Source organism: Sinohyriopsis cumingii, chromosome 18 (assembly GCF_028554795.1).
Source record: "Sinohyriopsis cumingii isolate HCF-2022 chromosome 18, ASM2855479v2, whole genome shotgun sequence".
Taxonomy (NCBI): domain Eukaryota; kingdom Metazoa; phylum Mollusca; class Bivalvia; order Unionida; family Unionidae; genus Sinohyriopsis; species Sinohyriopsis cumingii.
Genome location: NC_142978.1, coordinates 82,346,495 through 82,363,889, shown reverse-complemented (window position 1 = coordinate 82,363,889; position 17,395 = coordinate 82,346,495). Strand labels below are relative to the sequence as shown.

At 35.2% G+C, this 17,395-nt stretch overlaps 1 protein-coding gene across 3 annotated transcripts in view; it reads left to right on the top strand.

The window, feature by feature from the left end:
• Positions 1 to 17,168, top strand: part of LOC149777167 (PRKR-interacting protein 1 homolog) — a 30,012-nt gene extending 12,844 nt beyond the window's left edge. For 2 of the 3 annotated variants that reach the window (XM_089941866.1, XM_089941867.1), the window contains exons 4-6: positions 2,410 to 2,495; positions 4,645 to 4,703; positions 7,913 to 13,324. In XM_089941866.1, coding sequence (XP_089797992.1) covers positions 2,410 to 2,495; positions 4,645 to 4,703; positions 7,913 to 8,166 — 399 coding nt within the window. In that variant the 3' untranslated portion in view covers positions 8,167 to 13,324. Of the gene's footprint in view, positions 1 to 2,409; positions 2,496 to 4,644; positions 4,704 to 7,912; positions 13,325 to 13,669 lie in introns of those variants that run through there. The other variant, XR_016416160.1, reaches the window with a different exon arrangement.
• The last annotated feature ends 227 nt before the right edge of the window (positions 17,169 to 17,395 follow it).

The following is a 17,395-nucleotide window of genomic DNA, read 5'->3' as shown; positions in this document are numbered from 1 at the left end:
TGGGTTGGTGCAGTATGCATTTGGACTTGAAAGGAAATTATAATTTGATACAGGCACATCATTGTCTTGTTATTCATGATACTATAGTACTATAATGTATGTTTGTCATTTTAAGAGCTTTTGCCTTTATTAAATCATGGCATACATTATCCAGTATTGTTAGTTATTTGTAGTATCGAGTCACAGATAAAACTGCAGCAGTACTTTTTTAAACTCTCAGATTCATTTTAAATCAATTCTTTCATTTAAACAAAGATTTCACGCAGGTCTGACCTTGTATCACATGAACTTGCTAAGTTACCAATAATAAACTAACATGATTCTCTTTGAACACATGTACTCAAGAGTTCCTCCTGTTTTTTTGTTCAGTTTGTGTAAGAACTATTAAAACTAGACATTACAATAATGGATTAAGTATTGCACATGAATATGCTATCTGCATATGTGTGTGTGTGTGTGTATATATATATATATATATATATATATATATATATATATATATATATATATATATATATACAGTAGTCCCCCTCTTATAAGGCCACCCCTAATGCAGCAGGGAAGTGGCCTTATAATGCGGGTGGCCTTTCTAGAGGGGGATGACAAATGTGAATAGTACAGTAGTCCCCCTCTTATAAGGCCACCCCTAATGCAGCAGGGAAGTGGCCTTATAATGCGGGTGGCCTTTCTAGAGGGGGATGACAAATGTGAATAGTAAATACATATGAAAAAAGTCACAAGTACATTTAATTTTAAATATTTAATATTTTAATTAAAAAATCACATGCATGATATGAAATAAATCTAAAACAAACTTTGTCATCATTTTCAAAAGAATGCTATGAATAACCATTGATATAGTTTTAAAACTGTCTTTATAGTTATGTTACAGTTTACATCATCTGTCACTTTGTTGGTAACAGTCTAAAAACCAAACCAGTCTCGTCACATTAAAAATATCCTTGCTGTCATATCCCCTGCACATATCGTTTAGTCTTTTGTTGCAATCTTCAACAACTTCATTATTAACATCAGCTGATTCGCTGCTAATGACAGAACACTTGATATTGTGTCGCACTTGAAATCTGTGCAATCATCCGTTACTTGCAGTAAAGTTGTCATATCCCAATTCAACTGACAAACTTTTTGCTTTTTCTTGTCTTTCAAATCAGGATACAAACGTCAACTGGCTCAAACAATCTTCCTTTCTCCGTCCATTTCACCTTTCCACTTCTGCAGAATTGATTCATTATCTTTCACGATATTGTTTATCTCAGTCTTCCCGATGTTAGTTTTGTGCAAGGATCCTCGACGCCCCCCCCCCCCATGTCAGTTTAATTACTTTCACGTTCTCCTTTAAACTGAGAATTTTTATTTTCCTCGATGACATGTTGATCTTTTTGCAGTAAGTTATTCATGTTGCCAACTACAATACTAATGAAAAAATTTTGTATGCATCTAAACAAATTGTCGTGTGTTTTTAAAGGAAGTGATCTTGTCACGTGATTCGTTAGTTGCAGTCTGTTACCCTATTGTTTTTTATACATTTCTTGAAACTAAGTGAGAGAAGCCAAAATGGCTTCGATATGTACCATTAACATCACGCAGATTTGACCTCGCGACCGCTAGGATTCGTAATTTTGACAATTATTGTCAGTAGTAATAGCCACTGATTACCAAAGTGAACAAGCTCAACATCTTACTAAGGGAAGCCATAAAAGCTACTACACCATTTTCCTGCTGACTTGGGTATTGTACATCGATACTGCCACTTCTCAGCTGTTACTACTGTTCGTCAATTGTAATCTTAACAATTATCAGAGTGACTAAACCGGACATCTTATGATAACACAGCAGTAAGGCTAATTGGATTACATGTACGTACCCTTTTGTATGGATTAAAATTTGAGTCTTTCTCGGTTTTTATGGAATAAATTTGGCTTCTCGTGAGGTGTAAATGATATAATATTAACCTTGGTGGTAAATGTACTTTATTCAACACTTCTTTCAGTAACGAAAACCTGACATCGGGAAACAGAAATCGGATTACTTAACACACGTTATGAATAAAATACTGGTTCTGGATACATATTCATATAAAATGCGGCCACTTTTGAGGGGTAAATTTTATAATTTTGCACTAATATGCTGGTCGCGTTAGCCGGGTGGCCTTTCGCGAGGGGTACTTCTGAACACAAACTCATCGGTGCCAATGGATTCTGGCCGTAAGGAGCGGGTGGCTGCTGGTCGGGGGCCGTTCAAGAGGGGGACTACTGTATGTATGTATGTATATATATATGTATATATATATATATATATATATATATATATATATATATATATATATATATATATATATATATATATATATATACACATGCCTGACACACATGCACCCTTTTCACACAGGATGAAGCTGATGCAAAATATCAGCAGAAGATTGAGCAGAATCAAAAGATGGCAGAAGAGAGATCAGCAAAGAAAAGGGCAAAAAGGTATAATGAAATTATGACACACTGCAATGACTGATTTATTGATTAGGCACAAAATTGTGTTTTTGGTTGGCTGACTTGTTCCCCCCCCCATAGTAAAAAAAATTCCCAGAATTGATTTGCACATCAAATTGAGCTGGATTTGCCTAGTACTTTGAAGTGCTTTGTACATTATATATATTAACCTATCTTACTACCCTTATTTTAAAAACAATGCAGTGTGAAACAGGCTTTTTGGGGGGAGTGTCTTACCTTTTCTGTGAGCCATTTTCAACAAAGTTTAGTTTCACTCTGTTACTGCTTTTGAAACTACAACATTTCAGTAGTAAAACAAAAGATGAACTTCAAATCATGCAGCTGTGAGATTGTTAGTGAAATGTAACTATGACAGAGTTTCCTCTGGCTTTTTCTAACCCAAGTTAGATATTTTGGACAATTATGCTGAGTAGTAGGTCCGTTAACTTCCCCTATGACATAGTATGTCATATTATGCAGTGGCTTCCATAATTAAGGGACAAACCATTCCTGTCTGATATCAATAAGAAGAATATTTCTTTTCTAAGATATTATAAAGTGAACACGCAGTATTTGTACCTTTAGTAAGCCGGTATATGAGCAAATTATCCTGCAGTGGACAGATTTTAATCTGATGCAGCATCACATCATCAGCAATTCTTTCAGCCTACTTATTCCAACATATTTGAATTATCATTGACGTTTTCCTTTCATGTGCTGTCTGTTTTACATAATAATTTAACCTTTGACATCGAAGAAAATGTTGGCCATGAGAATTCGAATCATGTGTGATAAAACTTGGAGAATACGCTTGTATCATTAAGCTCCTGACCTAGTTAAATAAATAATGAGTAAGATTCTCACATACTGATGAGGTGATCATGCATCTTATTTCCTGAGCTTGTTGCCGCTCTGGAATCCGCATTTCTGATCCGATTTTCTTGAAATTTGTAACGTATGTGTATATCATTAAAATCTTGGATGAGCTTGATAATGAGTGAGATTCAAGCATACCAATTTGGTGATTTTACTTCACATTGGCTGAGTTTTTTATGCCTCAGGAAACGGTATTTCTGACGTGATTCCGATCAGACTTGATATTAGGATTATATCCTCAAGATCATGCATGAGTTTGTTGATTAGTGAGATCCATGCTTATTAATGAGTTGATCTTGCATCTGTTTGATTGACCATGTTATTGTTTTTGCAGCCAGATTTCTGATCCAGTTTAGATCAAACTTGGCATTTATGCTTATATCATAAAGATCTCAAATGAGTTCTGTAAGGAGTGAAATCCATGCGTATTAATGAAGTGATTTTGCATCTAATTTGGGTTTTCTTGTTACCACTCTGAATTCTTTATTTCTTATAATTGATCCTTACGCTGAGTAAATCCAAATGTACATCTTGTATGTCCAAAAATAGGATAGCATATTGTACACATTATGTGATGCCTCATCACCTGTTAATAAGGCACAAAAACAATGTTTTACCAGTCAGCCAACCATTCCTGTTTTTTTATATTTACCTTAGTGACTTGTGATTCGTCACATACACACTTAATATGATACAGATTTTACATGCACTGGTCAAGTTTTACATTCTGCTGACCTTTGGAATTCCACATCCACTCATTTTTAGTAATCAATAAGAATAAGTATTGTGTTTGTGCCTGGAGTTATCGCTAGAAATGGTATGTTCTGGATGAAGTTTATCACTTGAGTTATTTGATTTGCGAAGTTGAAAAGATCAGCAGAGCGAGACTTCATATATTTGCTCCGTTTTGTTGGAGATTTCAATTTTATTCAGATTGGAAGTTTTGCGATAGAGGAGGAAATGCATGGAAAGATTATATTGATTTCATTGATAATCTGTCTAGATAAGTTGTCTGTTAATATGTGACCATCTCACCAAGTTGGATTGAAATTTTGGCTGCTTTGTATTATCAAGTAGGTAGATGCATGCATCAGTGAAAAAAATATTGTATTACTCACTAAAGAGGGAAAAAACCATTTCCCCACGTATCATAATTGTTGATATATTTATAAGAAAATGTATAATTATTATATATAAATATAAGATTGTAAAGATATTTATCTAATGTTAGGTAATGATCTGGTTGTATTTTCTTTTTAAGGTTAAAGAAAAAGCAGAAAATGAAGAATAAAAAGTCTAAGAAGGAAATAGAAAAGAAAGGTACAAATAGTTTTTATCTTTTTTTGTAAAGGCATGGCCGATATATGGGTTACACCTTTTCTGTGAAGCAAAAATTTTCATGGATTTCATAGTTACTTTGAACCACAAAGGAATTGCTAATGTATATCGGATCCACTTTTTCAGTGGATTATGAATGTTCGTAGTTGCATTGAACAACAGATTTAAAGACCCAATGAAAACTTTGCCAGATGTAATACAAAAAGATTGACACTGATTTTCTCACAGTTGCCTTCCCTATGATCAACAAATTACAACTGTATAATAATTTAGTTTCATTACTGTGGTAAAATATTGTCTTTTCCATATGTATTATTTTTAACCCATTTTGAATAAAACGATTATGAAGCACTTAATAATGTTTCAGTTTACATGTATGTACACCGTGTATGATCGCTACCAGTTTCACTTACTGCCTTAAGTCAAGAACAGAAACAACAAGACTTAAAAATGCTAAAACATTTGCCAGAAATGCAAAACCTAGTTACATTCTAAGTATATAGAAACTAATACCATTCCAGAACTAGAGCTCACAAGTCATTGATATTTTGACAAAACCAATAAATGATCATCATGCCAGTCAAGCCTCCTGTACATATAAATGTCTGCCAAATAAATAATCCCAAACTAGTAGAATTACACAGGTCTATAGCTTCATCAAAGCCACAGATAATTAGATCCTATCTCTCAAGGAGTTTCCTACGAGAAATCTAGCTTAAATTTTACCAGTCTTAACATGGTGGTCAACAGAATTTATTGATAGTGCATCTTAATTGATACTGTTTTTAGTAATAGATCAGACAGAGGTCCTTCACTAATTACATGGCCTGGTGTTTTTTGTCAGAAAATGCTCAGGTCTTTCCATCGATGATTAAATTTTTCATAAAATTCATGGAATGTTAGGCGTTATTAGCTTTGTTGGCTCCATTTCATGTTGAGCACTTGATGAAACCATGGTGTAAGGGATTGATCATGGCAGGTATTTGATTTGTGCTTATACTAGTTATATTATCATTTTGGCCATTCAAGTGACCAACTTGTTGTAGACATATTCTTGTTTTTTAGTATTCGTTATTTTGTGTTTTTGTTGTGGTTAATCCATGAAATTAAATACCAATACAAATGTAAACTTTGTCATGAGGCAACTTGATGAATTTAAGAACCCACAAACCCACAAAAATGTTCTTTTTTTACGTGCCATGAAAATTGATACTGCAAAAAAATAAATGAAACAGCAGTATTTATCAGTCACTTAAATGGTCAACATAGCTCCAGTGACTGGCTCAGTTAATGTAAAATACATTCTTAACTTAGAAAACTAGAAACTACCCAAAACCCAGACTCAGGATATAGGGCCAAAATGTGCTTCAGCTGAAATTTGACTGTATGGAGATAGCCTTAATGTGATACCTGAATAGCAGTCATACATTCCAACCATCCCGCTTTTGGTGTAGTCATTATGCTTTTTTAAGCAGATTACATTTTCCACGAGACTGCATATCAACTATGCTTTTTTGCTACATTAAAAACTAAACTAAAAATACAGTTGTTTTTGTCATTTTATTATCATCTCCTTAATTCCATTCATATAAATTTGGGAATATTCCTCAAAAGGTGACTGCTGTGTAAGAATAGCATAAGAAGACATTCTTTATTTGCTATTTATAGCAACTGTTTATGACCCTGTTTCCAAGAAAACAGATGGGTTTCTGTGCACTTTGCCTACAGATTCATTCTGTTGGTAAACTAGTTAGGTAATGAACCAGTCTATATTTTTAACAAAAATGGCACCAGATGTTAAGATGTTAAGTGAGATGCTTTACAGTGAGAGTGGTGAATGTTATATGATGGAAAATGTTAGCAGATGGATCTTTTCAAACTTCAAGACATGAAACTTTAAAGGCAGAATATATATCTTTTCTACATGCTGTAATTCAGCATGTAATATATACATTACACTTTTTACACCCAGATAACGCTTTTTTGCCATTTATAATAGCAATAATTAAGCTTATACCTCTCGGGAGGTTGGCATTTATGCATAGTACCTATTTAATCAATTTTCAGATGTTGATTATGCTGACAACAAATTTCCAGCATGTTCATTAAACCATATTAAAATTAATGATCTCTTCAAAACTTATTACTTTTCATTTTCATAACAGAAATCTAGTAGAATAACACAAACAATTTATCATTATGACTGGACTTTGTGGCAAGTTATGGTTTAGTTTTAAAGACCCCACTTCAGTGCAAGTATTAAAAAAAATAGTTTGCATAACCTTTCCCGACAACAGCATTCCTTTAATAAATATATATTTATGTGACCGCTCCGGTGACCTAGTGGTTAGAGCGTCTGCCTTGGATGCGGGAGGTCATGGGTTCAATCCCCGACTGAGTCATACCAAAGACTTATAAAATGGTACTAACAGCTGCCTTGCTTGGCGCTCAGCATTAAGAGGTTAGTGTTAGGACTGGTCGGCCTGATGTCAGGATAATGTGACTGGGTGGGACATCTTGCTACATGTCTGCGGCATGATGCCTCAGTGCTAGACATACTATAAACTGTCACACTGCAGACATCGTAGCAATATGACTGAAAAATTGTTAAAGCTACGTTTAAAAAAATCCAAATCACACACAAATATATATTTTTGTATCTTTAGAAATCTCTGTCATAGTACCTACCACCACTTTAAAAAGACAACCCTATGATATTAGCTCATTTTTTTTCATTTAGTATATAAACATTTACTTTGAAATCTCACTTTTCTTGTCAATTTAAAATGAAGCATATATACACACATGTTTGTCATTATATCTGTTGATGCATTCATCTTCAGATTAATGTTAGTGTTAAAATTTTCTTTTGTTAGTTTTGCAGAAAGACATTTGGCTATAGTGTCATCTTACTTTGTATGTGGAAACATCTTAATGTGTACAACATGAGCTTACCAAAAGTTCTGGGTTGGGCTTAAAATATCCTTGATCAGTTTCTTGTTTAAAAACTAAAATTTTGTTCCATTTAAACTTTGAGGATATTCAGGAGAAAAAAAAGTTGGAAAAGTATGTTCTTTAGGCAAAAATGTTGTAACACCTTCACAACAACACAATATTTAAAAAGTCTGTTTAGGATCACAAAGAACAGTACAGAGAAAAGCCTTTATAATTAATTTGACCCATTTTTCTAGATGAAACTGATGAAGAGGAAGAAGATGATGAAGATGACAACAGTCAGTCAGATAGTGTTGATAAAGACAATGACCATGATGAATCAGAGATAACTAAAGAAGATGATACTGGTGACTTTCGAGATCTGGAAAATCGGGGAAAGACTAGTGATACTGATTCACAGCCTGAAAATGATGATTACAAATCACACACAGAAATCTGTGATTCTGACTCATTACCCAGCAAACAGGATGGCTGTGATGAAACTTCTTGACATGGAGGAACTTTCAGTGTACATTGTATATGCCTCAGAGTATCAGAAATGCTGGTTATTTCACTTATTATGGGGCTACCAACTTTCTTGGATTTTGGTAAAATAAACAGAAAGTCTGTGGAAAGAATAGCACCCCTTCCCAAATTAACAGATTTAAATATCATTGAAACTTTTAATTTTTGTAACACCACAAAAATTGATACCCATGAAAACAAATGTGTTAACAGTAAGCTGAACAATTCTAACAAAGTTTCTAACTCAAAATTAAGTAGGCCTTGAAAATAAGACATTGAAAATAGATTTTTCTGTGCATACAAGCAATTGTCTATAAATATGTGATAAGAAAGATCTCAAGAAAGAGAAGATTGTATGTATATTTAATTATTTATCTTGGGTCACAATGAGAAAGAACTATTAAGTGGACTTATAATGGAACTTCAGGTATTAATTGTTCACTCATTTACACATTGTGTATACACAGTCATCTCATTGTGAACACTCAGTCATCAACAGTACCATTCAATGGCCACACATTTCAATTTATGTATGGTAACTATTTAGCTATCTATTACTGAATCATTCATATTGCCATCCTGACAATAATCTACGTTAATTATACATCTACAATAATCTGCGTTAAGAATAAGCAACATTAATTACAAATAACTACAATAGGACTGGTTATTTTTAGACTTTTATGGTATCTGGATATGGAGTCCACTTTGCATGGAAAGTGTACTAATTCTTCAGTAGATGTGAATAATATCTGATTATAATTTATTATGTATAGTTTGTTTAGACTTCGAAAGTGAAAGCCCAAGAACACTAGTCTCCAAACCCTGGAGTTTGGCTTCAAGAGAGAACAAAAAGATGACCCATCTTTTAGATCCCAAGACCAGAGACTAAAGGGCCTGGAAGTAAATACTTTCCCATTTAAGATCCCAGTAATGAAGATGTTTTTAGAAAACTCTCATATTTTCAAACCATATCAAGTTATTAGTTTGATTTTATATTATTTAAAACCATGTTGCCATTTCATGAACATTAGTATTTGTTTATAGACTATACTTTTTAGAACATGCATAAAGAGGCTTTTGTATGTATACTCCATTGCAAGAGCTAAATGTAATTTTAATAGCAGTAATACATCACCTGCTTTTATTGCATTGCTTTCTCATTTCCTGGCACTAGTCCCAAGTGCTTATTCATTTCCTGAAACTGGTCCCTCCTCCATTCGTAATTAGTAGTCTATAATATAAAATAGGACTCCAGTCTGATACCTTTCATCTTTCAGAATATGATCCTTCTTTCCTTATTCTTTATGTAGTTGTCCTGTTTCTCTGGGCACTCTGTGTTTTTCATCATCTTAGTATTCTTTTATTGTCTGTGCTGTCAGTCATATCTTTTTTGTGCTGTCATTGGTATCCCCCCATCCCAAGTCAGTGCATGTTTTGGTTATCTGTGTTCCATTTTGTTAAATTTGACGGTTTTGAGAACATCATTAGCAAAGCACTGGTTTGTGTTTTACCACTCTCTTAGGGGGCCCCGAGTGGCCTAGTGGTCTAAAGCGCTCTCAGTTACGGATCACTGCCATCTCACCCCTGTCTGCGTAGGTTCAAGTCTCGGATTCGGCCAATGTGGGTATGTGAGAAAGCTTGCCAGTAGCTTCTCGAGGGTCGGTGGTTCTTTCCAGTGGTTTCCTGGGTTCTTCCTCCACCATTAATACTGGCCGCCATGTATAGCCTATCGTGTGCTGAAAAATGGCATCAAACCCTACAACAACAACAACAACAACCACTCTTTTACTAACTGGTGTTAGGGTAAGCATTGCATACTCTATTCTTGTTCTAGTTACATTGGGCTCTTCAGTTATGGGTCCCCATCTTTGTCCCATCCAGTATTTGAGGAGGAAGTTGGAACTTTCTACTGCCTTTTTAACCCAGATCTTTGTTCAGAACCCTCAGGATCTTTGGATACTAGGATCCTGTCCATTTAGAGAGGTTCTCTGGAGCACACTCTAAAACCTGCTGCTTCCACACTCAGCAGGAGTGGTTTGCCTATCTCTGCTTCAGCCTCTTATTTACACCTTAAGTGAGATGCCTATTTGCCTGCTTGATCTCTTAGACCATATGCCTTGGACTTGGGTGCTTCCCAGGTGAGGATAGCGGCAGGTACCTGGTCCGTCTCTTGATAAGGTCCCTTGAGGTTTTGGAACTTAAGTCCTCTGTACTAGTTACCATAGCATTCCATGCCATTTTTTTCTGCTGCCACCGTCAATCTGTTGAACGAGCTATTTTCTACACCTGCTTTTGCACAACTGTTAGGCGGCCATTGCTAAAATATTGAGACACTTGCTGTCTATGTCCATGGTGCTCTGTGCTAAATTTCTCCACCTCTACAGAGATGTTGCTTTGGAGATGTGAAAGGTTTTGCTGGAACACAGCAATTACTTTTCCAGGGCTGTCCTACTTCATGTGGAAACATTATTCAGAGGGCTAATCCATATTTTGGACTTAAAAGTTTTGAGGAATCAGCAGCCCCTTTCTTGGTTTAAGTAGCAGACCTGGATAAACAAAACAAGAAATATCCTTATGCTGAAAACTTAATGGGTCCCCATCAGACACATTTTAAGCAGGGGCCCCAACAGAACCATTAGACCCACATTGAAATATCCCTTTTCCCATCTTTCACAAGATGAGGTGGCAGGAGTGGTCTGGGGAATCAGTTTATTGATGCCTCCATTTTCCCTAAGGAGGAAGGCAGTCAGACCTAGGGAGTTGCACCTTCTCATGTCAACTCCACCTCTTTCTGATGTTACAATAGGCTCCAGACTGGCCCTTTTCTCAGAGGCTTGGTCAGACCTCATTTATGATGCATGTATCCTTTCCACAATTAAGTAAGGTTACGAGGTTCACTTCCAGAATCCTTCAGACCATTTGACCTCTGTTTGGATTCACCAGTACCAGCTAGTATCCATCAAGGAAAGAGGCATGATGGTGCAGTAGATAGGGTGATAAGATTTTATTCACATATCTTGCAGATTTTAAAAAAGGGGAATGTTTGAATTCATAATGGATCTTTTTCCATGAAATAAGTTCTTCTGGAAGAGCTTTTAAAAATGGAGATATTCACCTCAGTCAGGAATGACTTAAAGTCAATGACAGTGCAGTCTCCATAGATTTCCAGGATGCCTGCCTTCACATTCTAATATTCACTGTACACAGGAAATTCTGCAGTTTTGTCTGGGACAGGAAATCTTTAAATTCCCTTTGGCCTCATTTCCACTCCTAGAGCTTTTAACAGGGTGATGGGTGAGCACTTGAGGTCTTAAGTGGTTCCTGGTATTTTGATGACTGGTTGATGCACAAAATCCTCAAATGTGAATTTCTGAGACATATGTCTATTGGATTTCAGTGACTCATCTGGCACCAATCCCAACTAGAAGTTGGTTCTGATCCTTTCTCACAATTTCATCAATGGTTCCACTTTACAGGATCTATGTCTCTCATTGCAGGTGTGTCAGAGAAGACTTAATTGTCTGCTTGCCTCTCCCTCTCAGTTCTGGGAACTCTGAATGCAGTAGCAATACGACTTCTTTTGCAGCCTCTCCAGTTCCTGCTGCAAGCAAACTGGAGACCACACAGAGAGCCCATGTCAGCTCTGATCCTCTTGAGATCACATTTTTGTTAGCACCTGGGTTGATGGACACATCTGGACCAGTTTCTGAAATGTCAACAATTTCTGCCCACAGACACTTCAGATTCAGGTTGGAATGCTCACTTGGAGTCTAAAGGGTAGTTCTGATCTTGGGAATAATCTTCTCTTCATATCAACAACGTAGAAATTCAGACTTTTCTAGCACTTGAAGGGTGAATAAACCACATAAGTGTCAGTGCATTTTGGTTGCCTTGGACAACATGTTGGTTGTAGTGTATTTCAGATGTCATGTTCCTTCATTTTGCTTTAAGTCTGGAATCTCCATTGGCCAGTCTCAGGGCATCGCTGTCAGAGACTGCCACATTACAGGCAAGATAAATATTCTGGCAGACAACCTGTCCAGGCAGGGTTTGATGGTCCTCAGGGAATGGTCACTAAACCAGACACTAGATGCAATACTTTTTCAACTGTGAGGGAAGAGTTTGTTACAAGGCTGAACAAGGTGCCACATTCCATCTTGCCAGGTACAGACCAGAGGGCATTGGTGGTGGACCCTTTATCTCAAGCCTGAAGTTTAACTACCTTGATGCCATCCTATACTTCAGAATAATCCCTTAGGTTCTGAATCTGAGCTTCAGTGTCATGGCTCATCCTGATAACTCCCTTTGTAGCCCCATTGGTCATGGTTCAGTAATCTCTTCAGCCTGTTGGTAACCAAATCCAGGTAAATACCACTGTGGGATCTGCTGTCCCAACACATAAGATCCTGCCTTTACAGCAATCCTCAGATTATCCACCTTCATGCCTGGATCATATCAAGTGATCTATCTGCCAATATAATTTTTGTAGCAAGATCACAAACTGCATTGCATAGGCTAGAATGCTGTCAACTTCCAAGATTTGTGTTTCCAAGATGGAAAATCTTCTGTAAGTGGCGCAGTAGGAAACATGTTGAACCTATCTGTCCCCCATTAACTGCAGTTGCAGATTTCTTTTTCTTTTTGCAAAAAAGTCAGACTGCTCAGTATTCACCATTAAGGGCTATAGGGCAGCCCTCTCCAGTATTCTCATGTTCTTCTTTGGCTCCATAGTTTTGTTGGACCATCATTTTCAAAACTGATCAGGTATATTAAAGACCAGTCTTGTGCTCATTAATGTATTGGTGAAACCTTTGATATGTTCTTTGGTTGGTATCAAAACCTTGAGTGAAGTTTCCTTCAAGAATCTTACCCTTAGTAGAGATTTCCTTCTGTTTCTAGTGTTGACAAGAAGAAGTGAAAATAATGCCTTGTCAAATGTCTGAGTTACAAAAGTACATGACTGTAGACTTTCTTTTTACAGCTCTGTTAAGATCTTGATATATAGTTACAATAATTAATTAAATATAACATTTTTAAGTGTCCCAGCACTTACAGACACAAAAATTGCAAGACTGCCATACATAACACAGTAGTAACTGCCACTTGTTCAATACTATGTCAATAAACTGTGATTAAACTACTATGATTGTTTATATATTATTTTTCTTGCATGTGCATATTTTCTCATTTTTCAAAATATGAATTTAAATGAAGGTAAATAAACACTTCATAATTCGCAGGATGATTTGACTTTCCAGTGAGACATGTATCATAGTGTACAGTACTTGCACACTTCATAATATTGCTTTGCATCACTCACATCCTTGTATGTTTGTAACAATAACATATAAAGATTTTGCTTATTATTTATTACCAAATCTCATTCTTCAAACCACATTTTAGCCATACACCACCACTACGGTGGCCTGGTGGTTAGAGCGTCTGCCTCGGATGTGGGTTCGAACCCCGACTAAGTCATATCAAAGACTTATAAAAATGGTACAGGCAGCTGTTTCACTTGGCACTCAGTGTTAAGAGGTTAGTGGTAGGACTGGTTGGCCTGGTGTCAGAATAATGTGACTGGGTGGGACATCATGCTACATGTCTGCAGCATGATGCCTCAGTGCTAGACATGACTATAAACTGCCACAATGCAGACATTGTAGCAGTATGACTGATTTTTTTTTAAAACTACGTTCAAAATCCAAATCACACACATTAGCCATACATCGATTGTTGTTTTATTTACTTTGCTTCACATGTGCTCAAGATTTATTGTTTTTCAATGATATAATCGATCCTGTAAAGTAATGTAATATTTATTAAAAGACCACATATTTACTTAATATTTATAAATATATAAGGCAAACAACCAGTATATATTCACATAACCCTCGTATATTTATTAAAGAATGACAAAAATATTTTTTTGAATATAGACTGCCTAGATCATCAGTGATCCATTAAGTGTTTTCATTCCACTTTCAATTTGAGCATGCTGGTTGTTTTGACAGCTCATTTCGATTATAACTTTTGGATTTGTCTTTTGGTTTTTGGCACAAATGCAGGCCAGTAAATTGTTGAAACCCTGAAACTGGCTTGGATAAATAAGGAATTTTGTCTGAAAGTAATCTTGGTACCCATTTGTTATACAACATTAATTCTTTTATGCCATTTTGGTACATAACATTTCAATGATCTATTACTGTAGCTGAGTACACATGTACTTATTTAAAGGTAGCTTCATCACAGTAAACTGCCACTGCATTATTATTGCAATTATTTTTCAAAACATTTCTGACACTTTATTGAATTCTTTAGACATTACTGTAGCATTACTAGTGATTCTGAATGAAGAGATGTACTTCATTCAGCACAAGTTGAAATCTTTGATGTACATGTGGTGATGCCATGGTATAAGAAAGGTCATAATAAACACTAGAGATTAACCAAACACCATCTTCATTATTTTAATACTTGTACTATATTTCAAGTTAGAAAATGTAATTTCTGGTGACTTTTAACAATGTTTTATGCAATAATGTGTAAACTGGGGGCCCTGAGTGGTCGAAAGCGCTCTCCGTTATGGATCACTGCCATCTCACCTCTGTCTGCATGGGTTTCAGAGATGGATTTCGGCCATTGTGGGTATGTGAGAAAGCTTGCTAGTAGCTTCTTGTGGGTCAGTGGTTCTTCCTGGGTTCTTCCTCCACCATGCATAGCCTATCGTGTGCTGAAAAATGGCGTTAAACCACACAACAACAACAACAACAATAATGTATTAACTGACAAGTAGAGCAAAAATGTAACAAGTTACTCTTGATACAGTTACAGCATTGTGCCAGTGCTCATGCTTGTCATTGCCCAATCAAATTATACAAATTTGAAATAGGTAGAAATAATAAAACAACAAACACATTCAGTTATAACATTTCCATTTAATCATCCATAATGATAGTTTCTTAATGCATCTTTTTTTCTCTCAAATAATGTTATGATCAGTAAATTAAGCCAAATGATCAGTTACGAAAAAAGAAAATAGAATTTGTTTTTAAGGTTTCCTAAGACTTGTAGTGCATGAAACACTGTTATAATGTTGTGTCCCAACTTTTATAGGTCATAAAAATTATTTTTAAAAATAAGGGTGTCCCAATACTTACCATCATTATGGTAAATATGTAATTTAAAATTCTTCATTTATTTAGCTCATTATTTCAATTATGAAGGTTAGAAAGTAAAGCAAATATGACTTTTGGTGTATCACAAGCTCGGGTGTGGTCAAACTTGTGTTCGAAGGTCACCTCTTGTGCATGTCCAAAGTGCTCTTTTAATTCTGGTGAATATTTAACAGAGGGTTATTTTATCTACAGTTTTGTTGAAACAATTGTGGACAGTGGCTGTGTAAGACAATTAAATGCTGAACATAGATGATGACTAAGACTCATGTTTATGTGTTTGTCCATGCCAGTCATTGACATGCTTTCTGATGCCATATTATTTGGCCAGACTAACTGCATACATCTCATGTCATAGTTATTCAAAACATTTGTTGGGATAAAGCAGCATGGACATGTTTTGTTTTTCTTCAGAACTTGTTCCATGTTTAAGATCAATGTAATATTATAGAAACTTTTAATTTTCTTTAATTTATAAATAAAGAATATCTTTGGGTCTTATTGCAATAAAAGATAAAAGTTACCACAGTCAAGCCTTCCTTTTAATCCAGGAACTAATTAGTACAGTAACTAGAAGAGGTCTATGTTATGGTGACATCAGTATCTCAGTATATTTGTAAATATTAAGTAGTTTTAAATCCACCCCTATTCCAAAAAATATCAGTATTCACTTTGTCATAATATCATCATATATACTACTCAGACTTAGCCAGAATTAATAATTAAAATGAGGCAGTTATCTTTATAATGGTTAGTATAAATTGTAAGTAAGACAGTGGTCCCCCTTTTGAATACCTTCCCCCACAACCAGAATCCCTTGGCACAGATTAGTTTGTGTTAGAAAGTAACCCTTTAATGCATCAGACAATCTTAATTTGGAAGTAAAAATGAAAGCAATTTGACTAATTGAAAAGAGAGAGAGAGTGAGTTCTTTGATAACTGCTGAGAGTTTTTCTTTGATCACTGCTGAGAGATTTGACATCAGAGAGATTGAAATAAATATTGTCATTTATATTTTCGACAGCAGTGGGAAAATTGAATTTTAGAATGATAGTTAAAACCAGCTGTTTTTACCATGATTTTATTGGCAAGGTTTTCTAATGGTTTTGTAACATGGATGATTATTTGTAATTATTTTAAATAATGTTAAGACATGTTTTATCTTATTGATTCCATAATTCTGCATGTTTTAATTTACATTTTTAAATATTTAAAAATTATTTATGCTATACTTTATAATTATGTAATTATTACATCTGTGTGATCACTCCCTAGAAAGGCCACCCCTGTAGTAGAAGGCCATTTTCCTGCCACAGAAGAGATGGCTTTATAAGAAAGGGACTGCTGAAAATGTGTCCATCAAAATAGCAATAGAACTGATTGAAATGATTCCTAAAAGTACAGAATGACTATCTGTATTTGTTAAGTGAGCATCCATGGTCCAAAGAGGCTTCCATGCAAAACCTAGCTTGAATGAAGAATACTGTTGAAAAACAATAACCTCAGGTTTCCATCATGCACTGTTATCAGACTTTGTGGATGGCTTGCACTATTGGCTTGGGGTTCAAAAAGGTCAAGGTCACTGTTATTGAAAGAACAAAGTGGTTTGTGCTCAAAACTTTCAGTTATCAACATAAGAGAACAATTAATAATGTTGGTGTAAATAATGTGCCGTTCACTATTCTAATTTTCTTTTGTTAGAACTTCTTTTGATGTTGATTTTTTTTAAACTATCAAGCGGTTAAAAATAATTAATGAAAAGTACTGCTTTTTTAAAAAAAATACTGAAATATTACCTTGCTATATTTTACTGTTGTTTGTAGTTATTCCATTTGTACATTTTAAAGCTCCATTTTTTATGAGCATTTACTAGGAAAAACAATTTTGGCAAGAATACTTTTGGACAAGAAAAAACAGTAGGATGGGGATGTGGAGGCAAGAAAATTATATTATTAAGCAGATTCACGTTTTCAGTTTTCATGTTGTACAGCTGTTATGGATAAAATTCTTATTATATTGATAAATCATTTTCTTACA